This window comes from Podarcis gaigeae (genome assembly GCF_964106915.1).
Source record: "Podarcis gaigeae genome assembly, chromosome: 9".
NCBI lineage: Eukaryota > Metazoa > Chordata > Lepidosauria > Squamata > Lacertidae > Podarcis > Podarcis gaigeae.
Window position 1 is genome coordinate 23,388,796 of NC_139685.1, and position 26,079 is coordinate 23,414,874.

A 26,079-nucleotide genomic window follows, 5' to 3' on the forward strand; every position below is an offset into this window, starting at 1 on the left:
CAGGGGTCAGCAAACTTTTTCCACAGGGGGCTGGTCCACTGTCCCTCAGACCTTGTGGGGGGCTGGACTATATTTTTTTGGGGGAAATCCCCTCCGTGACTCTCCCCTCCCTTCTCTACAGCACTGGATGAGCCCTGTTGGCAGTTTACCTGTGCCTTGCGAGCAGCAGGGGTTGGCGGTGACGGGGACGACAACGATGAGCAGTGTGAAAGGGCTGGCTCAAGAGAGGGGCTGCTTAAAATGGCGCTCAGCCAACCGTGGCTCAACAAAGCCCAGCTCCCTTCCTCCTCTAGGCAGGGCGGGGAGAAGCCAGGAGGAGGGAGGGAGGAGGCGCCGCAACGGTGTGTGTGAGGGAGAGGAGGGGAATGGTGCAGCCTGAACGATCAGAATCCCCACGCCAATCCATGTGATTCCCAGACTGTCTGTGGGCTGGATCCAGAAGGCAATTGGGCCGGATCCGGCCCCCTGGCCTTAGTTTGCTGACCTATGGTATACATCATACCTTTAAAGCACATCCGCCCCAAGAATCCTGGCAGCTGCAGTTTACCCCTTGCAGAGCTATAATTCCCAGCAAATGGCAGTGAGAAAGATGCTTTGGTGGGGTGTTTTAAAGGTATATTGTATATGCAGCCACCGCTATTCCCACACGGAGAAATAAACAGTTAATTTTTACAATTGCAAGACGCAAAAATGGAGGCTAGAAGGTAAGCTGGGCTTACAGATATGCATGGTCAATCCGACTTGGGAGGCTGCAAATAAAGAGGGAAAGGTTTTTTGGTTTTGTACAAATAATATGCTTTCATTAAACCTTAGTCTTCAATAAAGACCAAGTCAGCAGTAACAGTGGAAAAGGATTTGTGGGATAAACATATATAATTAGGAATTTGTTAACTCCAATTTCCAACTGTTTCCCTTGTATTTATTTAACCAACAAATGACTTGAAATCTTCCGGGGGTTTAGCCTGAAACAGTTCAACCAAGATCATGGAACAAGACCATTTGAAACAGCAAATGTTAGCTTAGCTTTCTAGGCATATCATGTATCTCTGGGTGATGCAATCCTGCACCCACTTACTTGGGAGAAAGCCCTGTTGAACTCAATGGGACTAACATTTGAGTAGATGTATAAAATGTCAGAATCCAAAACAGACCCCCTTCCAAGTGTCTCTCTGCATATATTATAGCGGTAATGAGAACAAGACCAAATTTCATTATTTGGAATGACTGTTGTTTGGGGGCAATGCAGATTGTGCGGAGATCTATAACGCTGGACACAAACAGAGTGGATTCTACAAGATGAAACCTCTTGAGAGCCCCAGTGGATTCTCTGCCTACTGTGACATGTCAGAAGGAGGAGGATGGACAGTCTTTCAGAGACGGTCAGACGGGAGTCAAAATTTTGATAGGTAAGTGGTGGGCTTAAAATCAGAACTAAGTCATAGGCACAAGGGAGGAGGTAAATACTTATGCTAAACCTTCTATCCCTGTACTAACTCCTGAAAGTGAAAGATGCAATGTAATATTCAGTGCTTCTCATTGATGATCCTGGAGAACCTACGTCCATCTGCTCCACATACACACTCATGACTCTTGCGTCATTTTCATGTCTGACTTCAGTTCGCTTTCTTCTATCTAAACCTTTCCTAATCCATATATAAAAACTGGGCTGGTGTCACAGGAGCTTTCCAGTCAGTATCTGACAGTTCAAAGTTGGAGTTAACACTTTATTAGCAAAAACACAATAACCACAGACTTGGTGGAGTGTCAGGCCCAATGAGCACAGCAGCACATTCCCAGTAGATCTGGCCCCTTGTGTCAGTTGCAGAGACTGAAAGTTCCCGCCTCCCTACAGTCATTTAAGTCGCCTCCTCTCCAGGGCTTTTTCCAAGCAGTTGGGAGACTTTACCAGTGTGCAGCCAACCTCTTCTCTGCCCTTTTCATGCCTCTTCTGGTTCTGGAAGACAAGGGGATAGGGGACCTTGTCGCGAGCAGGAAGGGAAGACTGCCGTGACTCTTCACCAGCCTGACTCATCTCTGCCTCTTGGCCTCCCTGCTTTCATTCTCTTACTTCAGCTTCTGCCTCTGATTCTGGACTTCTCTCTGCCACAGGCTCTCCCAGCTCACTAAGCCCTGCTACTGCTTCAGCTTCCAGCACCTCTTCTTCTCCCTGTGACCATCCACCGTTGTCCCACCACCACTCCCCAGGCTCTGAACCTTCTTCCCTTTGTGGTTTCCCAGCTAGTTCTAAACACCATTCCTCTGTGTCCAACTAGTCCCATGAGAAGTCGGCTAAGATAAGCATTCAGTTTACCACCACCACCACCGAAAATTGTGTTTATTTAACAGCTGAGACAGGGTCCTTTTTTCTATTTCTTCTCATGCACCTCCAAGAGTTCTGTGTGTGGAGTTAAGACTGCTTTAGTTCCCTGGGGACTGTGACAAGGTTAGTAAAAGCCTGTGCAGGACTTTCTTTCAGACACTGAATGGTAGGAGACTCCTGATACCCAGCGCAGAGTAAGTACGACCTCACTCAGACTCTCTAAGTGTCCCTATTTTTCAGGGACATCCCTGATTTAGAGAAGCTGTCCTGGTTTCTGATTTGATCCCAGAATGTCCCACTTTTCCTTAGGATGTCCCTATTTGATTGGAGAAATGTTTGAGGGTATGGAGGGTATGGAGTTATCCGACCCCCGAGCCGTCTGAAGTCAATTCTGTATAGAGAAGTTTTTTTAATGTTTAATTTTCTCTATGTGTTGGGAACTGGCGGGAGTTGCTGGAGCCACCCAGTAAAATGCGTGGGGTATAATTATCATTATGGAATGGGACTTCCCTATTTTCATCGGAGAAATGTTGGAGGGTATGCCTCACTCCCACTGAAGTTGGGGCACATGGCCTATTAGGACCCAAGATGCCAAAGGCATTCCTAGCAGGCAAATCTCCATGCATGGCATCTTCACAAAACAGTAGCAGCAATTTTTTCACCCAATCAAATAGAAACTAATATTCCTATTTGTGAGGGAGTGAAGCTATTGGAAACAACAGAGGTTGCTGTGAAATATACCCAAAAGCATGTCCCTTAAATATACTGATATAATACTGGGGATTTGCTTTCATTAGGAGACTGTGCAACTCAAAGGGGTGTTTCATTAAAGAGTGTCTGAAAATCCTATTGGTTATAAAAAATAAATATATATATTTTTTATAAGAACCAGTTGATAATCCTTTTTGAGTGACCCAAATCAGAAGTTTACATTTTGTTTTCAGAGACTGGGCTGAGTATGAACAAGGTTTTGGCGATTTTGCTTCACCAGATGGTGAATACTGGCTTGGAAATAAAAATCTCCACTATCTGACCTCTCAGGGTAAGAAGGCCTGCTTAGTAAATGTTCATTAAGGTAAAGAAAACCAATGAAGGACCGAACATTTTTCATGTACGCAACAACGGCAGCAAGGATACTTATCGCTAAGAATTGGAAAACTCAAGATCTACCCACGCTGGAAGAGTGGCAGATGCAACTGATGGACTATATGGAACTAGCTGAGATGGACTGGCAGAATCCGAGACCTGGGAGAGGAGAGGGTCGAAGAAGATTGGAATAAATTCATGACTTATTTAAAAAAACATTGTAATTTGGTTGAATGTTAAGAAAGGATGCTAGATCATAAATAATTGTGCACCACTAAATTAGATGGAATTAAGATGATAAGTAAGTTTGCGGAAAAATCATAAACCTATTGGAGAACTAACAGATTATATTTAAATGAACCTGACATAAGAGTGTAAACAAGATGATAAATTGCGGGCAAGAATTGACAACGATGCAAATGGGAGCGGGAGGTGTGAGGGAGTCCAAAGATGTTAAGAAAGTATGTTATGATATATGTTATTCTGTTTCTTTATCTTTGCATTTTTATTTAAAAATCTTAATAAAATATTCATAAAAAAAAGAAAACCAATGATGACAGGGACATTGCTGATTGTGTAACACTAGAAACAAAGGCTGGAATCAACCATTTAATTTCCCCAACGTGGTTGTAACTTGATTTGCTTCCCCCCTTCCCCCCTGTGGGCTTAATTAGGCCTGCCAGGCCTCCCCACTTGAATCCCAGTATGGTTTGGCCTAAACCACACCCATCGTGTGGGGCAGGGAGGGATGGAGAAGAATTTAATTCCACTCGCATTTATGGACAAATTATCAAATTCACACTTTCCGGGGTGTGGGGGGAGAACAAAAACAAAAGCATCTTTCAAAATTTGCAGTTATCCAAATCTTGAGATGCAGTTCTCCAATGGAACAAAATGGTGTTTGTTAAGAGAAATTTGCACTAAAATGCTGGTGAATTTTCGGGAGGATTTAAATAAATAATTTGCAAATTGCTGCAGAAATGTGGACAACTGATTTTAAGATTGGAGCGATGAGAAACTGAGAGAACCAAAACTGACGGATCCTGCCACCCCTAGGGACAAGTAAATCTAAGTTAAACTTAGGGTTAAAATTAAGCAGGAAGAATCAGAAACAGATTTTTTGTGTGCTCCTGATTTTTTGTGTGTTCCTTCTCAGCTGTTGGTCGAATTCAACACTTCTTGAATTTGACACCTTATAAGGCTCCAAGTGAATTGAATGGAAGCTCTCTCGGCTCCAATGGATAATTTATCCTCAAGACTATTGTTGTTCTTTTTCAGGGAATTATACCTTGAAAATTGATCTGTCTGATTTTATGGATGAACAGCGTTTTGCACAGTATGAAAATTTCAGAGTTGGAGACGAACAGGTAATAAAATGAACTTTGTTAACTGACACCTTGGCACTTCTAATAGAAATTAGGATTATAAATACCTATTGGGGAGGCAAATGTTGCATCTAAGAAATATGAAACACTTTCTAATCTATCTTAACTTTTTCTCCTTCACCTTAAACACCTGCTTGCCTTTTATATTACCCCCACTGCATGTTAAGTGAAATTGTATGAGATATTTCTGCTTGTAATAATTCTGATTGGGTTACGTGTGTGTTTTTCTGACGAAGTTCTTTGGATGCCGAGGTTGGACTTTACTGCTTCAGATTATTTTTTCTTCCCTCTATCAACCAGAGCTCTTACAAGATGAACTGTGGGCAATACTCTGGAACAGCAGGAGATTCCCTCACTGGGGGGTTTCACCCTGAAGTTAAATGGTGGGCAAACCACCAAGGAATGAAATTCAGTACAAAGGACAGAGATAATGACAACTACGAAGAGAACTGCGCTGAAGAAGATAAAGCTGGCTGGTGGTTTAACAGGTTAGGTAACTCCCTCTCCGCCCCTCACTTTGCTTGCACTTGAAATATTTTATTATCATTTCTATTCTACATGCATTTATTCTAGGGATGGGGAATAAATTTGGGTCACTTCGCACACAATGTCAACCTGCCTGATTTGCAATGCCCAATCTGCAAGCCAAAAAAGCAGCTACTCTTCACAATCCATACTTCTCTGAGTTTTACTATGTGGCTTTCTAACCAAACAATGTCTCCAAAATTGTAATGTATTTATTTGGGGGTGGGCGGGAGTGTGTTAAAATACACATGTAACACAAATAAGGGTTATATTAGGGGGAAATACCATGACCGTTCTGTGCTACCTTGCATGAAATACACCTTTTGCTACTCAGGCCTATGACCGCATAACAAAGAATCTGTATCACTGCTTCGTATTTCCCCAACCTGCCTTCTCCTAATTCTGGGGAAAGGCCATGTGTCAGAATGTATGTGATGCTATAAAGCAGACATGTCCAAGGTGTTGACCGTGATTGACCAGTCGGTCCTGGGATGAATTCTGGTCGATCGCCCTGCCCCCTCCGCTGGAGATGTACCTGAGCAGCCACAACCTTGTCCTGAACTCCTCTCACAGGAGGGGCTGTTTTGACGCATGTGTGCCTCCTTGCACCCACCCCTGCTATGGCGGCGGGAAGCAGTCGGTGTCGGGAGCAGCAGCCAGTTCCTGCCCCACCCATCCCTGCTGCCCACCCTGCACCCATTCCTGCCCCCTTGGGAGAAGCAGCCAGCGCCCACCAGAGCACCCTGCACCCACCCCTGGGTAGTAGATCACTGCCAGTTTTTATATTGGATCGTAGATCACAGCCTACTTCAAGTTGGACATACCTGCTATAAAGCAAGAAGGGGCGATTTCAAGTGAGGTATGGGTATACTAGATATCTCATTTGGACTACTGCAGTGTGCTCTTGGAAAAGTTAAATGACGGAAACTTCAGCTGGTTTACAGCGCTGCAGCCAGGCTGTTGACTGAGGCCAATTATAGGAAGCACGTGATTCAGGTTACACCAGCTATGCTGGCTCTGGTTTGAATCTGGACACAATTCCGAGTCCTGGTCCCAAGCTCAAAATGGCGAGCTCCTCCCTGCCAACTGGATGGGCATTGCCATTCAAATGGTGTTTGTGCACCACAGCATGTGATCAGTTATGTGGGCTGGGGCTTACCTGTGTCCCCCCCCCCCAATATTTTATTCAAGTTGGCACCCTTGCTGGTTGCCATAAAAAAAAAAATATGTGCACTTACCCAGTTTTTAGAAGGCGTTATTGTGAAACATATTGCAATATTGCTTACTGCAATATTGCTTTGTGTTAACTTGTTTCAACACTTGATTTTATCAGTAACACAATGTATATTTTACATAAATCATTTAGAGGTCCTGATGATTAAGCTGTGTATGTGTTATATTAGCAATCTTGTCCATTTTTATGGAAAGTTATAAGGAAAAATCATAATTAATAGACAAAAGCTTCCCCTGCTTGTATCCACTGCCGCCACCTGCACCCTAAAAAACAAACAAACAAACAAACAAAAAACCACCCTAGGGGGAAATTCAGTGTTGCACTAAGACAATTAATTGTTCCATCAGTGCAATCATTTATATTTGCTAGACAGAACGATCACCCCTCTACTGCCCTAGTGCCCTGTATCTGGGGTTGTCCCAACTCTCCCAAGTGGATTTGGGGAGGGCGCAGCTTAGTACAGGAAGAAGAGAAGGGGGAAAGTCCTGTTTCATTAGTAGGGCTCAAGCTGATTTCCGCTAGTACAACAACTCCGTTAAATCTGGCCCATTGCTTTTTGGGGAAAAAGCTGCTGTGAAAAAGTCATTGAGGGGGCAAAACAAATGGGGGGACTCAGCCCTCCTTTCCCGCATTCCCTTGCTGCCCTTTAAGTTGCCCAGTGCCCGATTTCATATGAAATGTGCCACAATCCGATTCTGATACACACAGACAGGTCTGCCACTGTCACGTCTCATCTGGCCCCTTGCCAGATCAGATGTGGCATTTGTTTGGAAATGTAGGGCAGGTTAGCGCTGGAAATGAGTTAATAAATGTTAACGGGGTTATTTTTTAATCCCTTTGTCCAGAGAGACTCTGCACGTTTTTAGCAACATCATGGAGACCTGCACAAAATCAGTCAGGCGAGGAAGACTCCTGGATTAGTAGCGGCATAATAAGAAAACTTTAATGGCAGCTGCTGAAAGAAAAGTCATTAGATTTAAAAATAGTAAGCCAATATAGTTATGCAACAACTACAGAATAAATGTGCTTGTTCCTTTGGAAATGAGTTGCCTTTTACCATTTTAGAGCAATCTAAATTCGCTTGTCACCCTTTATTTGCTCTGTGTTTTTGTAGGGAAATTGCCCAGACCTGTCTCTTACCTAATATATCACAGGCCATGTCACCAGTGACTGCAAGTGTCATCCAAGCAGTCCTAAGTGGGGCTGATCCAAATCTAAATCTTTTTACTCTCGTCAATGCTAAAATAATAAAAGGGAGGAAATGAACCTGTGTGTAAATCCTGTTTGCAGTGAACTCAAATCTTCCACTGACTTCAGAAGGAAATTTGTCTGCATTTTACTGAGCTCTTTGGAGAGTCACGTTTGTTTCTGGTGAATCACTGCTGAATATACCCAACTGAGTCACATCTTTTGGAGTCACAGAATAATGACCATAAATAGATTATTCCAGCTCTCGCTGTTTACTTTTTATTGCTAGTTTCAAACCCAATGGAGGCTTGGATCCTGGCCTTTTCTTTCCATGAATGCAAGAAGTTAACATTCATGGAACGTGAATTTTCCACCTCCTGCTTCTCTGCAGTCTCTGAAAATCTGCCCTTGGCTTGGGCGGGGCAGTCATTGGAAGTGGTGCTGGGGGGGGTGGGCTGCAAATGAAGAGAGAGGAATTGGCAAAAGTCACCCCCACGTGCCAAATTAAGTATGCAATCAGTTCCAGTGCATTTCCCTGCAATGAAAATGATACAGAAAGTGATGTAACTACATAATATTACAAACCACCCTGTGCTGTTTGGATGAAGGATGGTATATAAATTTAATAAACTGTATAATAATAATAATATGTGTGTACTAAAAAGAAGCAGAAGCAAATTTCTATTCATATTACTTGGGTGATTTCTATTCCTGACCTCCGATGAACATGTAAATTGTGGCAAATTCTGCTCCGGTTTCCAACATTCCTTGTAGTGGCACAGGAAGGCCCCGCTCTTTCTGAATTGGAAGACATAAAAAAATCTAAGATCATGGCCACTGGTCCCATCACCTCCTGGCAAATAGAAGGGGAAGAAATGGAGGCAGTGAGAGATTTTACCTTCTTGGGCACCATGATCACTGCAGATGGTGACAGCAGTCACAAAATTAAAAGATGCCTGCTTCTTGGAAGAAAAGCAATGACAAACCTAGACAGCATCTTAAAAAGCAGAGACATCACCTTGCCGACAAAGGTCTGTATAGTTAAATCTATGGTTTTCCCAGTAGTGATGTATGAAAGTGAGAGCTGGACCATAAAGAATTGATGCTTTTGAATTATGGTGCTGGAGGAGACTCTTGAGAGTCCCATGGAATGCAAGAAGATCAAAACTATCCATTCTTAAGGAAATCAGCCCTGAGTGCTCACTGGAAGGACAGACCCTGAAGCTGAGACTCCAATACTTTGCTACCTCATGAGAAGAGAAGACTCCCTGGAAAAGACCCTAATGTTGGGAAAGATGGAGGGCACAAGGAGAAGGGGACGACAGAGGACGAGATGGTTGGACAGTGTTCTCAAAGCTACCAGCATGAGTTTGACCAAACTGCGGGAGGCAGTGGAAGACAGGAGTGCCTGGCGTGCTCTGGTCCATGGGGTCACGAAGCGTCAGACACGACTAAACGACAACAACATTTAAACAACGCACAGGATAAAATATAAAGAGCGCTTGCTATTCCCTCATCTCTTGGCAAAGTACTGGCATGGCTACAGCAAGGGCACCTGTTCTGCCCATCTCAAGGGCAAAGAGAAGCTTTGCAGCCTTGTCTGGTGCAGAGCCGCAAGTTCACTCTATTTCAGTATAGAGGCTCATAGAATCAGGCTCATCTGCAAAACACTCTAACAAATCAGTCCGATTCAGAGTCAATGTGATGGTATCAACTGCTAGGGCAGAAGAATAACGGTAAGCACATAGGGGAGAGGGGAATATCTGTCCTGCTTGAGCACAACAGGCACCCAGCAAAATTTTTTGCAGTGTTAGATTTGTCAGCAACTGAGCCTAATGTATGCTGTTACTTGGTGCCCTATAAATCAAAGAGGTTTTCTACTGCAGCTGAAGGGAGTTGGTGTCTCTTTAAAAACTGATGGTATTGGTGTGCAATGGTGACTTTGTTGTGCAGTGCTGATGCACTCCGAAAAGGACAGTGCCCATCTCCATTCCAACACCGCCCGCCTGCTGTTTTTTAAAGCCATGTTCTTTTGTGGTGAACAATGGAGCATTCAATAGAGCAGGATGCCTGCAAGAACAGAAGCGGCAACCAGCAGGGAGAGGACAGCACTGACATTATAGCACTGACAGGACACCCTGGTCACGTACAAACAACAAAAGGCGACGCAGATCTCTGGGCTGGTTTGTAGAAGGTGGCTTACCTGGGCGGCGAAAATACTCCTTTACTTGGAGGTGGAGGGTTGAGTGGAGGTTTTTTCCCTTTTTGTACCTTTAGCAATATAATTTGAGTCAGTGCAAATATTAACCATCTCCTGATTCTTAGGAGAGTTGTTTGGAAAATTCACCAGATGTAGTCAGTTCTTCACCTGTTAATGGTGGCAACGAGCAGCTTCGCCCTGCTCTGTTTGAAGGTGGGCCACCTCCAGCACCCTTCATTGCCAGATGGCAGCCCCGTCAGCAGGCGGAGTGTGTCGCCTACAGGCCTCACCCGCTCATGCTATTTTGCCGGGACTTCAGCACCACCTGTCTGGGTTGCCCGGGAGAACAGGAAGCAGGCAGCAGAAGAAGCGCCAGGCATTTTTATGTAGGCTTACACAAAATGCAAATGCTCGTTCTTCACCCAATAGGTGCAAACATTTGCTGAGGTCCCAGGAAATTTATGGATCCCCTCCTTTGGCCCCCGGGCCCTCTTTGCAACATTGAGCAGGGATACAATGTATGGTACTTCCTGCACTTTCCTCTCCTGGCCAATAGAGAGGGATCCCGCAAGGGGGTAGTGGAGTGGGCAAATGTGCATTGCACCCTCTTACAGCTCCTTGCAAGAAGCAAGCTTTTTCTCCGTGCAAAACCCCACCCATCTAATGACAGGCATTTTGCTTGTGGCAGGGTCGTGCTGCTCAAAATAAGAAATCCTGTCCTGCTCTGGAGCAGGCTGTCTGATGAGATATTCTTTTCCCTCTCCCAGCCTCTGAGCGGCTGAATACTACTGACAAAGCATTTACTATTGTTACATTCACGTTCAGAAGCTGTAGACTGGCTGACTCATGGCAATGTGCCGCACAAGGCCCTGTTCCGACTTCCTGCTGGACGTTTGGGGGTGGGGAGATGGATCAGAGCTGTTTTATTTATTACGAAGACAAATAAAGCCCTGTAGCATCATGGAGAGTTTTGAAGACAGTTTGCAGAGAGGGCTTCCGAGGGTTAGGGCTGGAGAGGGAGGATTTCTGCATAGCCAATTAAAAGGTAGCTTGGAGAACCTAAGCTGTTGGCCGATGGCCAGTCTGCCTATATTTAACTTGCACTGAGATTTCCTAGCAAATAGACATCAGTTGCCTAATAGCCAGGCTGTGGGTAATTACTTTTGTTCTATCATGTAAACCCCAAGTGCTGGCAGGAAATGCATTCACAAAGTTACTCCAAAGCCACTAATGAAGGGAAGGCACATAACTACAGTCCTTTTATGTGGTTGTTCCCATGTGCAATCATCACAGGTTCGGAAGCATTCTCAGATGGTGGCAATTAGCAGGCAAAGTGGCAGGAACAAGGAACAAAAAAGACTTTTGTTTAAGGCTGCTGTTCTCAAACCCTATCTCAGAAAACTTTAGAGTAGCAAACAAGAGCAGGTGATAGAGATCATATATCCTTCATGATGGACAATTACTACATTTTTGTAAGATACACACACCTAGTAACTGATCCCACGCCATGTGACAAGGCATCAACATCCAGATTGGAACTGTGGGAATTTTAATGCAGCCAGGTAGAAGGACTACAGCAGCATACAAGCAGGAAGGAAGGAAAGACACCAATGCAATAAGCACAGATAGAAGAGATTTCAGTAGCACACTGAAAATAATTTGTTGGTTCAGTGCATTTCAAGTCTTGCAACTCCTCTTCAAGGGCAACTGATTTAATCCTTTCAAAGGATAATTAAAGAGTGTTGGACACTATCTCAGAGTGACAGTTATCCTTCAGATGAATTAAAAACCAGTTGCCCTTGAAGAGCCACAAAGCCTACAATTTATTTGGCTAATGAATCATTTTCATGGCACCTTTGAGGTCTCCTCCTGATTCTTTTTTTAATAATGCACACCCACACACCATACCGAATTGCTGGCTGATGTGTATTTATCTCATGGAGACATTGGGATACTACTGTATATATAATTATAGTATTTTACCATGGTGGTTAATCTGGACCTGGCTACTGCAGGATATTTAGGATGACATTGGAGAGGGGGACTGAAGGAACGAACAGAGCATTAAGTCATGGCTTAGGGTCACAATAATATTGCCAGGTTAAATCACGGTGCATGCAAAGTACGGTAATGAACAGTTGCAGCTTCAAAACATTCCATACAGTGGCTGTAATAGTGAGAAGTGGTAATCTGTGACCTCTGCCCTTATGGTAAGCAATGTGTTAAGCACAGTATTACACGTACACATAGGCTGGGTATACATTACCATTTATTCTGGCTCCAGGGTGCCCCCACCCCTGCTGACCAAAGCCATGTACGCAAGATGTTAGCTGCAATCCAAAGAAATACTGCGCCTTGATGCATTTCCCTTCAAACCAGCTTCTATCCGATTTGAAAACATAAGCCACATTCGCTTTGCGTCTTGCGTGTACATTTGAGATAGTTGTTGTGCGTGCATTTGCCATGCAGGGCATAGATGGTTCTGTGTGAATCTAAAGGATATACTTTATTTCTCTCTTTTTCTGCCAGATGTCACTCTGCCAACCTGAACGGCCTGTACTACAATGGACCCTACTCAGCAGTGACAGACAATGGAATTGTGTGGTACACGTGGCACGGTTGGTGGTATTCTTTGAAATCGGTTGTCATGAAAGTCCGGCCGTCAGACTTTAGCCCTAATGAGGTTTAAGTTTAATGATGTCGGCACTCATATTTTTGGTGCAAGCCGGTCTGGATCGTATGGGGACTTTGGCATCCATCTCTGTGCAAATCGTGGAAGATTCTACCATGGACAGGAGCTGAATTTCCAGCCTAGAGCAAAGTGTTTCTGGGCTTAGCTGTACCTAGCCCTTTGTCAAGGCAAATAGGTTTCACACAAGGCAAATCATAACCCTGCCCAGAATTTACAGTGTGGCTATATGAACTATTTAAATACCACTGGGCTTCATGATAAAGGCCAAAATTATGTATTTTATTCCAACAGATAAACTGGACAGTTTACATGGTAACTTCATTGTCTGTTTTGCTTTTTGTCTTTATGGTATCATATAGCTCTCTGTTGATTTTGTTCAACAGGCTAACATACTATCCCAAGTGACAATGTTACCTTAATTCTTCCAATATACATACATATATATATATATATATAGCCTTACAGTCTGGATATACCTATTCAAAAACCACATCTTTCAGATGCTTTAAACTAGTGACCTATATATTGCAGCTTCATCGCGCAGTGTCTGCAGTTTCTGTAACCCTATATTCAGCTTGTCATGTTACATTTATGTATGGTTTAAGACTGGGGGAGGTGAATTTCATAAGGGACACAGGCTGCATGGATAGCATACATTTAAAGCACATTACCTACCCCCAACGCACAAAAAGAATCCGGTGGGGGGGATTGGCAGAGCTACCTAAACTGTATAGAAACTTATTCATGTATGCGACTACAGTGGCAAGAAGGTTACTTTCCCAAAAATGGAATGAATAAGTCCCAGCAAAGGAAGAATGGATACAAAAACTTATGGAATACGCAGAAATGGCAAAACTTACTGGAAGAATAAGAAACCAAGATAACAAACATTTTATAAAAGAATGGAAATGTTTTATTGAATATTTACAGATAAATTGTAAACAGATAAAAACATTGGCAGGATTATTGTAATAACCTGCAGCTTCATAAGAGTATATATTTAAAGAAGATGAATAGATAAGCAAATTAAGTTAATTTGGATATGCAGAAGATATTAAAAATAAATTTAAGGAACTGAAGAAAGAGGAGGAAGTAAGTCAAGTTTTGAAATGTCAAAATGATTGTAAAATCAGTGAAATGCATAAACCTGAAAAGTATATATAAATAAAGAATTCTGTTGAATGTAGTTTATACCCCAGAGTTATAATTTCCCACTACATTTCCAACATTTCTTTGAAGGGTGCTTTAAATGTATGGGATGTGTGCCAGTACAGAACAGAATTATTTGCTCCCTTCAACCATTATAGCTGCTCCATTTCTGAGAAACCAAACTGCTGCAAAGATATTGATGGCAAACTTTAGAAAGTGCAGGCCACTTAGAATAGGTTTGTTTGTATGGTTCTAATACCGGGATTTCCCAATGGGGATTTTTTTAGTCAGCTGACTGGTGCTGTCAGTGAGCCCCATTTGCAAAGGAACAACTGGGACCTTACCTTAAACGCCTAATCGTGCCTTTGTAGGCATGACCTTCCCTGTCTAACACCTGGTGTAATGTACGACCTCAGGTGTGGAGCTGGTGGACGTGGTTTGTGGGAAATGGCTGCCCTCTTACTGCAGTAAATGTGTTGTCCAGAATGCTAGGCATAAGGCCCTAGCATTCGGCAAAGTAAGGTGACTGAGGGGTTGCTGAGAGGTGGTGGCGGCAGCAGCCACCTCCTGGCTGTTCCTTCTAAGCCCCTAGCAATTCCAGTCTATTGAGGACAGAGCTGTATCTCTTCCACAGCCTGCACTCCTCACCCCTGAACTAGCCGGGTGCTTCACATGCAGCGGATAATGCTGTCATGTCATAAGTGCGGAAGTCAGATTCAGCTGCCAGCTGAGTTGGAAGGAGGAGAGGCACTGTCTTGTTCATGGCCTCAGGCAGCAGAATGTATTGGGCCAACCCTGGTTTATCCTATTAACACGCTCACTGTTAATTGCTGTCAGATTTACTCTGCACACAGCCGAAGATTGATTTCATTCATTTATCTCTTTGTTTTTAGTGCAGTAAAAGCACTACAGGAAACACTGGGTCCTTTATAGTGCCACATTATAAATGAAATGGGAAACGTAGAGAAGGTGTAAATGTGAGCCAACCCCCCCCCCAAAAAAACACTTTGAATATAATGTCATGTGCTCCTTATCATTTTTTGCTGCACGGCTCACTGTTTGGTTTAAATGGTATCACCTCTCAACACTTCCTATACTTTGTTTACACTGTGATATTGAAAAGCAATCCGGTTCCTGTGGCGCTTTAGCCAGGGATGGAGGACTTCAAGACCTGGGTCAAAAGGTGCCCCTCTGAGCCACTTTCTCTGGCTCTTGTTTGGCTGGAATGATCCCTGGACCCCAATAATGACTTGCTTGCCCAGATGGAAGATTGAGAGGAGTGTAGAAAAAAGTAAAATTTGCATTTGCTGCTCTGCATAGTTTTCCTCTAGCTTAGGGCGGTCCAACACATGGCCTGAGGGCTGCATGCAGGCCTTTAAGCCTTGTTTGAAGGCCCTCAGCAACATTACACACACACACACACACACACACACACACACACACACACCTGCAACTCTTACACAGCCTTTCCAAAGCCGGGTAAGGAGGCTCTGGATGTTGGGACAGCAGCATGAGGGCTCTGGCAGGGTCCTCAAGTCCTCCCTCCTCCTTTCCAAAATCTAATTAGCATTTCCCCAGCTTTCGGAAGGAGATGGGAAAGCTCTGGGACCCTGCCAGAGCCTTGCTTCTCCTTCCAAAAACCCGGCACCTCGCTTAGCCAACTTTGGGAAGGCAGCCCGAGGGCAGCAGGTAGGGGCATCAAATTTTGGCCTGGCCCCTCGCTTCCCCAAGTGACGAGGCTGCTCCAGACTTCTGGAACGAGGGTGGAAGCTACAGATGCAATGTATTGATGCACTCGAATCCCCACTTTACAAGCAAGCATGCTTATAAAGGATGGAAGCCTACCCTTTGACACTCCTAACTGAGAATATGAGAGTAGCTGATACATATTAAATGATAACTTCTCCACATTTAGTGGTTGTGCAGCAGCTTCACAATCAGACCAAATTCAGATCTGTCTAATTCAGATCTGAATGTGTTATATCCACCAAGCTCAAGTATAAACGACTCTTTGTACATGAGTGCGGGAAGAGAATGTTTTGGTGTTGCTTCCTGGTTTCTTTCACATTCCTTCTGCAGGGTAAGGTGCTATTTATACAGCATGCCATTGTGCTTTAGAAAATAAAGGAGAGTGGTTTTGTGATTAAAGAGCTGGCGCAGGAAATCTGGATTCCGGACTCTCCAATATAGATTTGCCGTTCAAGGCTTTGTATCTTTACTTCAGTATGAATAAAATGGGACACAATGCTTCTTTTACATGGAACTGATTAAAATTTGGTTTGGGAATGGTTGCAGGAAGCTGTTTCAGATGTTAACTTATGGTATGCATATTAACATATACAGTGCTTCCCTCCCCCCCCCTAGAAAAATAGGTGCCAGTTCTCACCATGAAGATGTTACAGTAAGTGTCACACTTTTTAACAACAAGAAAAGAGGTACAGTGGTACCTCGGGTTACAGACGCTTTGGGTTATAGACTCTGCTAACCCAGAAATAGTACCTTGGGTTAAGAACTTTGCTTCAGGATGAGAACAGAAATTGCGTGGCGGCGGCGTGGTGGCAGCGGGAGGCCCCATTAGCTAAAGTGGTACCTCAGGTTAAGAACAGTTTCAAGTTAAGAATGGACCTCGAGAACGAATTAAGTTCTTAACCCGAGGTATCACTGTACTGGTACTGTGTATTTTTGAGTACCCCCTGGAGAGAAAAAAACATTGAACCTATAAATAATGAACGTTCAAGATTCATCTGAAAATTCTTCTGTTCATGAGTTCTTTCTTTCCCCAATGATACAAACTCCACAGCAAAGGAATTTGTGGTTTCTTCGAATATAAGTTCCTTACAATGTACCACAGAAGAGTGCAGTAGGAAGAATGGAAGGAAAACAACGTTGTTGTGATTATATAGCACCCTTCAATAGGTATTTTGGTTCACGACCAACAATAAAACACACATAAAAGTGTAATAAGACTATAACAATCAATATAGTGAAATAAAAGCAGCAATAAAAAAATACTGAAATCTGGGTAGATGTTTAAAGGTCCTCTCGCGAGTCATCACCTGCTTCACCTGAACTGGTGCTGCACCTGAAGACCCATGTAATACACCAGCTGGTTGATATTAAGAAAGACCCAAGCCATATTGAGGTTTAAAGCTGAGCACCAGCACGTTGAATTGGGCAGGCAGCCAGTGCTGCTCTTCAAGAATCAGTGAGATGTGCTCCCTTCACCTGATCCCAGTGTGTTTTGCAATAGCTGATGTTTCCAAACACTTTTCCGTCTAACTTGGAGCTTAACAGAGCATGGATAACTGTGACCAGGAGAGTTCACAGCTTGCGTAAAGCTGCTTTAGCTAGTGAAACACACGCACTTGCAGCCAAGGTCACTTAAGTCTCTGGTGGTAAAATTTGGCTCTAGGAGCACCCCAGGCAATGAACCAGATCACAGCAAGAACAGGGGAGATTGCTTGATATTGAGGCAGATCCTTGCATAAGCTCTCCAGGATTTCAGGCAGGAATGCTTCAACAAATGTCAGAGAGTCTGAATATGAGCATGTGCTACCTCCTGAGAGCTAGAAATTTGTCTCCCAAGTGTCCATTGCGCTTTCGTTCCCTGGTGGAGAGGGTTCTATGGCTGCTCAGTGATGCTAATGCTCCAGTGTGGCCCTCTTTGAGCTGGCGGCAAGAAAGATCAGGAAGAAGAACCTGGACAAAAATGGCAGTAAACTGTAAAGGAGATTCCGAGGTCTGAAAAGGAAAATATTGTGCGCTGTGTAGAGTCCCCAATCTGCACATGATCTTGATGGTCCAGGCAGTGGCTCTGCTTTTTATATGCAGTTATATAGTTAGATGGATGTTTCTTTTCCTGACGGTGTTCGTATGGCTGTATCATGGCCTTTGGCTAGTATAATAAAGCTTGTTTTGATTTGATTTGAAGTGTCCATTGCTTTATACCATTTTACTACATGAGATACTGCACTTTATGGGCATTTGTCTAAAAAAACAAAACAAAACAAGTATCTGAAGTACAGTACAACCACATGGTTGCATTCATATAGCACTTTTGCAGTCTTCCAAGTGCTTTGCCTTGGCAATTCTTAAAATATCTGCCTAAAGTAGGTAAGTTTTCTTCCTACTGCCGATGAAATAACGCCACTGAGAATAGTCAGTCACTTGCCTAAGGCCTTGTACTGAGATTCGATTCAGAGGCTTGTCAGCCAGCCACTTTCACATTTAGGGTATAATCCAAACCCCAACCTGTTGTGATGTCAGAGGTGGGGGGTCAAATGGGGCAGAAGTCTCACTCTCACCAGCCCAGAACAGCCCCACTGGACTTTACCTGTGGAGTGACACGACCTCATCCTTCCACCACAAAATATGCAAGTAGGTAGAACCAGAGGTGTTCTAGGAGGGAAAAGGACTGAATCGAGCTAGGTTTACTGCTGCCATTTGACAGCATGAGACCTGAACGGAGCCCACTTGCTATGCAAGCTCCAAGCAAGAGCAAGCTTTGGCCTCCCCTCCCACTGATATCCTCCTTGGCTGGCAAGAGTAATGGTTAGTGACAGGGAAGAATCATAAAACTGTAGAGTGGGAAGGGACCAAGAAATTTGATTCAGTTTTCATTTAAAGCCGAATCTATTAAATCTGCTCTTTCTGAAACGATATTGAGAACCAAAACAGAACTACCCTCCAAAATTTGCACTTATTCAAATTTTGCAGTGCAGTTCTCCAATCATGCCATATTTGCAAAAATGCATATGTCAGGGGACAGTGTGCGTATAATTGAATATAACGGGGAACATAACATACAAAGGTGCACTATATTAGCAGAAACTACTTGGGGAAATGTGTACGTTGGTTTTAAAAACATGCATACACAAATGTGTTTATTGGGAGAAGTTTGCAATAAAATGCTGGTGAATTTTGAGCAGGTTTGTTTGTTTGTTGTTGTTGTTGTTTTAATGCAAATCGTAGGTGAAATGTGGAGAGCTGGGTGAGGAAATGAGAAACACAGAGAACCAAAATTGAGAAATCTTTCCATCCAGAGCGAAAGGGCTGGAGATGCGGCAGTGGTTATGCCACTCCATGACGGATTGGTCTGCCAGTCACTACACCAGAGGTGAGCAAACTTTTTCAGCAGGGGGCCGTTCCACTGTTCCTCAGACCTTGTGAGGGGCCGGACTATATATTTTTTTGGGGGGGAGAACAAATTCCTATGCCCCACAAATAACCCAGAGATGCATTTTAAATAAAAGCACACATTCTACTCATGTAAAAACACACTGATGTCCGGACTGTCCACGGGCCGGATTTAGAAGGCGATTGGGCCTGATCCGGCCCCTGGTCGTAAGTTTGCCTACCCATGCACTTCACCAACTCTACTCATTTGTTAAGTTATTAAGTGTTCCCCCCCCCAAAAAAGGTGATACAAGATCTAAATGAAAATGAGATCTAAGTAGACATTCCTTTCCTTGCTATTGCATGCTGCCTGGTATTAATTTCCTTCCTCTAAAAATTGAATTCTTGCAGGGCTGCCAAAGAAAGATCAGCTTACACCTTCCAGTGCAGGAAGGGAGACACACAACACCTATAAAGTGCACAAGCGTGAATTTATCACTCAATACCAAGATCACATAACTGAAATGGGGAACAGTCAGAGAAATAACAAAATAGAAGGCCTGTCATTTGTGATTCAACAAAAGGCATTATATCTTAGCACATAGGGCACAAAGCCTGTTTCTAATCTTCGTCTGCAAAAATCCCTTTAAAATTTGGTTATGCAGCCGTTTTAAAAAGATCAAAACAAACAGACAAAAATGGTTAAGCTCCATAAAGAATGAAAGAGTAGTAATGACATGCTAATGGGTGAATTAACTCTAACATTCCATTCCACAAGCCAATTAAATTTGGGCTTTGGCAGATTTGTAGACAGGGTTGTAAACAGGGTGGGGAGGCATGCACTTACACATCTTTCCTTTATACACTCAGAAATATGGAAACATGAGCCAACTTCTCCCCGCATGCTCAGAGAAAGGATGTGTTCAAGAGGAGCACCACTCCATCATCAGTTATGCTTGATTTAAGGAAGATTTACATTTTGGGAAACTGCTTCTCTGCTTCTTCCCAAAAAGTTTGGCCGCTTCTTAAGATATCATTGCCAAAGTTGACATAAAGGTTCCTGAGGTGGGAGTTTTCATTGACATTGGGACACTGGCCACCATTTTGAATCAAGATTTGGCATGACTTTTTGGTGTGTCAATTTCAACCTGCACTGATTTCAAACTAGTTACAAGGGTTCCCGAGGTGGTAGATGCTGTTTTTATCAATGTTGGAATGCTGACCACCATTTTGAACCCAGATGGCAGGCCAAAACGTGACATTGGCATGGCTTTGTCCGATTTTTGGTGTGGCAGTTCTAACCTGTGTCAACTTGAACGCCTTTGAAGATATTGTTGCCCAACTTGGCAGAAGGGTTCCTGAGGGGGAAGCGGCAATCTTCCACAATGGAGAAACAAGCCACAACATGGCTCAACAAAAATGTGGACACTGGCTTCATTTATATCCCACAATCCAGTGTGGTATAGTGGTTAAGTGCGGTAGACTTGTAATCTGGTGAACCGGGTTCGTGTCTCCGCTCCTCCACATGCAGCTGCTGGGTGACCTTGGGCTAGTCACACTTCTTTGAAGTCTCTCAGCCCCACTCACCTCACAGAGTGTTTGTTGTGGGGGAGGAAGGGAAAGGAGAATGTTAGCTGCTTTGAGACTGCTTCGGGGAGTGATATAGCAGGATATCAAATCCAAACGCTTCTTCTCTTCCACTTTGTCCAGGCAAGTCACATTTATTTTAATAGGACTATTACACAGTAAATGTGTTGTGGACTACAGCCATGATTATACTTAAAAGGGACCCCTGACCATTAGGTCCAGTTGTGACTGACTCTGGGGTTGCAGCGTTCATCTCGCTTTATTGGCCGAGGGAGCCGGCATACAGCTTCCGGGTCGTGGCCAGCATGACTAAGCCACTTCTGGCGAACCAGAGCAGCGCACGGAAACACTGTTTACCTTCCCGCCGCAGCAGTACCTATTTATCTGCTTGCACTTTGATGTGCTTTCAAACTGCTAGGTTGGCAGGAGCAGGGACCGAGCAACGGGAGCTCATCCTGTCGCGGGGATTCAAACCGCCGACCTTCTGGTTTGCTAATTTTGAGGACACAGGCCTGAGTGTGCTTCATATATTCTTTTTTTTCTAGCAGAGTCTCCTAGATAGGACCTGACAATCTTACTGGCCACATGTAGCTCATAGCCGGTGGTCAGGGATGATGGGAGTCCAACAGCCTCTGGAGGGTCACAGATTTCCCATTCCTGGCTTAAATCCACACCACAGATTCTGATGGATTCTAAAGGAGATGAGTGCTAGGAGCAGAATAGGCCAACACTGAAGCATATTTTGTAGTATACTTAGTCTAATAATTAATCCAGCCCCACCTCTGCTTCTACTAGCCCACATAAGTCTTAATGTACATTCATGTAGCTCCCTTATTAGTAAGGATTACTAAGGACTTTGATCCTGTATTGTTCTGAACCCACTCGATATAGGAGTGTCCTCAGATTTTTAAAGTGGTTTGGGAGTTTTACTTTTCATATACAGTAGTACTGTTGGCAACAGAGCTTTCTCTGTCTGGGGATCTATTCCAGCTGTCGGTCCGTTACGAACAGCTTTCTCTCCCTGCTGGCCTGAGGTCAACGTTCCAGGTCATTTACTAACCCTCATTTCCTATGTGGTAACAAAATTGTATTCCTATGGCAGCTTCCCACTCATTTGGCCATTTTAACACACCAGGAGTGTAACTGCCCATGTATAAGTGGCATGTGAAAGATGACCAAGCATGACCAAAAGATATCACTTGCACAACAGGGTGCTTTGCTCATGACTACTCTTTTTAGAGAAACTATTCCCGACCGCTCTTTTTAGAGAAACTATTCCCATGGAAGCAGACTTAGCCAATAGTCAGATCCAAAACGATGGTAGCTTATAGAAAGAGTTCAGCCTTCTATTACCCAAAGATATGTTTTATTAATGGGTAATGTCCAAACGTGAGAGCTGGACCATAAAGAAGGCTGATTGCTGAAGAACTGATGCTTTTGAATTATGGTGCTGGAGGAGACTCTTGAGAGTCCCATGGACTGCAAGAAGATCAAACCTCTCCCTTCTTAAGGAAATCAGCCCTGAGTGCTCACTGGAAGGACAGATCCTGAAGCTGAGACTCCAATACTTTGGCAATCTCACGAGAAGAGAAGACTCCCTGGAAAAGACCCTGATGTTGGGAAAGATGGAGAGCACAAGGAGAAGGGGACGACAGAGGATGAGATGGTTGGACAGTGTTCTCGAAGCTACCAGCATGAGTTTGACTAAACTGCAGGAGGCAGTGGAAGACAGAAGTGCCTGGCGTGCTCTGGTCCATGGGGTCACAAAGAGTCGGTCATGACTAAACGACTAAACAACAACAACAATGTCCATAATACAGGGAATGAACTGACTGGTTGTGGTGATGATGGGTAATAGTCATTTCCTGCTTAGTCTTTAGGAAGAATAAGCCAAGGCTATGAAACCTGTAGAATCCACACTTATCCAGGCGAGCATGCCTGCTATTGGCTTCCTTCTTTTTTGTTCTGCTATCTCTCCATCTTTTATGTATATTCTTCTCTGGGCTTTCAGAAGGCTACACACTCTTGACCTGGGGGATCTGTGGCCTCGGGATGTTGTGGAAATATGGCTCCCATACTCTCTAACCATTGGATGGCTGGTCCCCAACAACTTCTGTAAGGCCACCAGTTCTCCAGTTCTATTCCAGAATGACTTATGGGGTGGGGTGTGTCACTGGCCACAAATAAGGGTAGATGAATCACTGGAATATTTTATTTTCCTGATGCATTTTCACTGGGTCAAATGATCTTCAGATTTCATGCTGCCTATAAGTAAGCTCTGTGCAACCCACAACGCAGAAACCGGTCTGGCAAAACTTCTCAAGAAAACTGTCTTTTCTTTATTACCAAGACTAGCATGGTGGCAGCTACCAGGGCTCTTCACAATGGGCCTTTCAATTACCAAAGTAGGTAGTGGCAGGTTCTAAGTAAGAAAAGTCATTATGACAACAGCTGAGGGTTTTTGCTGTTGTCGTTTTGATCTATATCGAAGTTCACGAAGTGAGCATTCACAAAGTACCTGTGAATTATTTATCCAAGCCTGGACTTTAATCTTTAAGAGGAGAAGCCGAATTCAAGAGTGATCTACAGGTATCGTTGAAATACTTAGTGGTACGTTACAGTTGCCAGCTGCCTGACTGTTGCCTCTTTCATTCCACCTACAGTATCTCCTTTCACCTAAGAGTATTTGGAACACCAGCCTCTAGAAATGTAAACTGAGACCCAAGAGGAGTCATTTTCAATAAAGGTTGCTCTGTGCTCTGTTTTTTGCCCCCTCATTTCAATGCAAACCAATCTTCTGCTCCCTGCAAAAGGGAGGCCTTCATCAAGTTTCTTTCATCAATCATTCAAAGCAAAGGCGTTTTAGTTTATGGTGGTGCGCCTTTTAAACTGATGTGACAGGTAAATGCTCAACTGCAATGGATCACCAGCTCAGCCTCTAAAATATCCTTTCCTTACAAACCCCACAATTACGGCTGGAAAGGACAATGCACAGGCAGAACTATCTCTTTTAGCACAAAAGAAGCCGCCACTAATTTGCATTACCTTATCACCATGGTGGTGTGATGAGATAAGATGGCAGTGGTTCAGAGGCTGAATCCTGTTTTGTTAATTTCTCAAGCCAAAACAAAATGGATTTGCAGCAGCTATAAGCTGCCAGCTTTCAGCTCTCCTAATTATTTGTGCTTTCTAGGATGCCCCACCCGCTATGGCCAATTTTGTTAAATGGAAGGGCTGAACCTGTCGCCCCAGCTTCTTCTGAGGAGGAAAAAACGTAAACACGTAGCAGAGTTTCCAAAAATAGACCACATACAATTATACTTCATTCAACAGAGCTTTACTTGCTACTGAAGGCAAACCAGCATAATGGGCACAAATCCACAACATTCAGGATTGGCACAGTCCATAAAATATCCAGTTGCAGCACTTACAAAAACTTATAAACTTATAACAATACTAAACCTTAACACTAAGCATACTATGTACAGAATACCACACCAGAAGGGAGAGAGATAGAAAGGGAAAGTAAAACCCAGGCTCCTTAATTGGAAGAGATAAGGGAATCAGATCAAGCCAGCTGTATTCAGCTTCTCTGAAGGTATAACCCAAATAATCATGAAGCTTCTTTCATACAAAGAAGCTTCCAGAAACTTCCAGAACCCTCTTGAATTAAGTAGAATAGGAAAGATCTCTACACATCAGTTCAATACTTTCTGCACTAAGAAATGCAAACTGACAGGACCTTCCCCAGCCAAGCCACTGAGGAGGCAGAGCCTGGCTGTGAGGTCACCCCTAGAAACAAGTTGTGCTTGACTTACCCTTCCAACTAGCCTCAACTGAGGCAGAAGCTGAGGCATTTCTACTTTTGTGCTGTCATTCTGTGCTCCAAGGCTAGTACGGCAACCAGTTACCTGACTGGCAACAGGTTGTGTGGGCCCAAATTATATTTGACAGTCTATTTCCTGCAGTTACTTCCCACAGGAACTCTCTGCCATGTGTTCCACAATGGAGGTACAGGGACATAATTCTCTTCCCTTTGTCAGAGCAAAGGTAGAATGTGAAAGAAGGAAAAGCCCTGGTGCCAACCAGTTAAGGTTTAAAATCACTCTTTTCAGCTAGGCCTTATCTCCATCCACATCAGGAGATGTGAGGTTAAGAAGACACCCAGCAGCCCTCTGATCAGCAACAACCACCACTTCACAGGGTTACAGGAGAGCATCTTGACGGTGCTAAAACAGCTGCGCTGGCTCTTAGTGCATCTCTGGGCACAATTCAAAATGCTGCTGGTTGCCTTTAAAGCCCTACATGGCTTGAGACCTGGGTACCCAAAAGGTACCACATTTTCCAGGAACAGGAAGCTGGTGGCCCTTTTGAAATTGTTGAATTATAACTCTTTCATCCCTGCCCATTGGGCCCTGCTGGCTGGTGCTGTTGGGAATGATTCATGGTACAAGTGTACTTGCTTGTTTTTTTGGGGGAATACATTTGTAACCTCTCCCAAATGTCATATTGTCACGAAATATTTAGTTGATTCCTCTTGATAGTCCTTATTTTTAGCCTTGATATTTAGTCATTTTAAGTCAACATTTCTATTCCACTGCCTTTTTGTTTAGGAACAGTTTATGTGACACACACAGTCCATTGTGCTCAGTGTAATAAGCCAAATTAAACACATACGTTACAAATTCGTCTGCGCTGGATTGTATATGGGAACACACGTGAAAGAGTGGGGGAGAAGGGGCATTTAAAAAGAAGCTTCAGAAGTTATTTCCGAAAAGAAACAGGAGGCAGAGAAAGGTTACACTTTTCCAAGGAGCTGAAGGTGGTCTGGATCGATGCTCCAGAGGGATCACTGCTTGTGGGCATGTACTGATCCCTCCAGCAAACCAGTTTAGCAGGATTTTGTATTGTTTTAAAACCCTGCAGAACTTGCTAGAGCAGAAGCAATGAGGGATAACTTGTATACTTGTTGTTGTTTAGTCGTTTAGTCGTGTCCGACTCTTCGTGACCCCATGGACCAGAGCACGCCAGGCACTCCTGTCTTCCACTGCCTCCCACAGTTTGGTCAAACTCATGCTGGTAGCTTCGAGAACACTGTTCAAGCATTTTGTCCTCTGTCGTCCCCTTCTCCTTGTGCCCTCAATCTTTCCAACATCAGGGGCTTTTCCAGGGAGCTTCTCTTCTCATGAGGTGGCCAAAGTACTGGAGCCTCAGCTTCACGATCTGTCCTTCCAGTGAGCACTCAGGGTTGATTTCCTTAAGAATGGATAGGTTTGAACTTCTTGCAGTCCATGGGACTCTCAAGAGTCTCCTCCAGCACCATAATTCAAAAGCATCAATTATTTGGCGATCAGCCTTCTTTATGGTCCAGTTCTCACTTCCATACATTGCTACTGGGAAAACCATAGCTTTAACTACTGTATACGGTTAAATGACTCCTAGTAAGCTAGCAAAAAAGTATAAAACAAGTACAAATACCTGCTGGAAATGTAAAGGAAAAAGAAGGTACCTTTTATCATATGTGGTGGTCATGCAAGGTAATAAAAGCTTTCTAGGAAATGATATATAATGTATTAAAAAAAGTTTAAAATAACTTTT

General features: G+C 43.7%; 1 protein-coding gene across 7 annotated transcripts in view; it reads left to right on the plus strand.

Moving 5' to 3' along the window:
* FGL1 (fibrinogen like 1) overlaps positions 1-16,035 on the plus strand; it is a 30,818-nt gene extending 14,783 nt beyond the window's left edge. For 4 of the 7 annotated variants that reach the window (XM_083755976.1, XM_083755975.1, XM_083755981.1 and 1 more), the window contains 5 exons: positions 1,247-1,406; positions 3,265-3,362; positions 4,685-4,773; positions 5,092-5,279; positions 12,468-16,035. In XM_083755976.1, coding sequence (XP_083612102.1) covers positions 1,247-1,406; positions 3,265-3,362; positions 4,685-4,773; positions 5,092-5,279; positions 12,468-12,627 — 695 coding nt within the window. In that variant the 3' untranslated portion in view covers positions 12,628-16,035. Of the gene's footprint in view, positions 1-1,246; positions 1,407-3,264; positions 3,363-4,684; positions 4,774-5,091; positions 5,280-7,395; positions 7,593-12,467 lie in introns of those variants that run through there. The other 3 variants (XM_083755978.1, XM_083755977.1, XM_083755979.1) reach the window with 1 other exon arrangement.
* Positions 16,036-26,079: the final 10,044 nt, after the last annotated feature.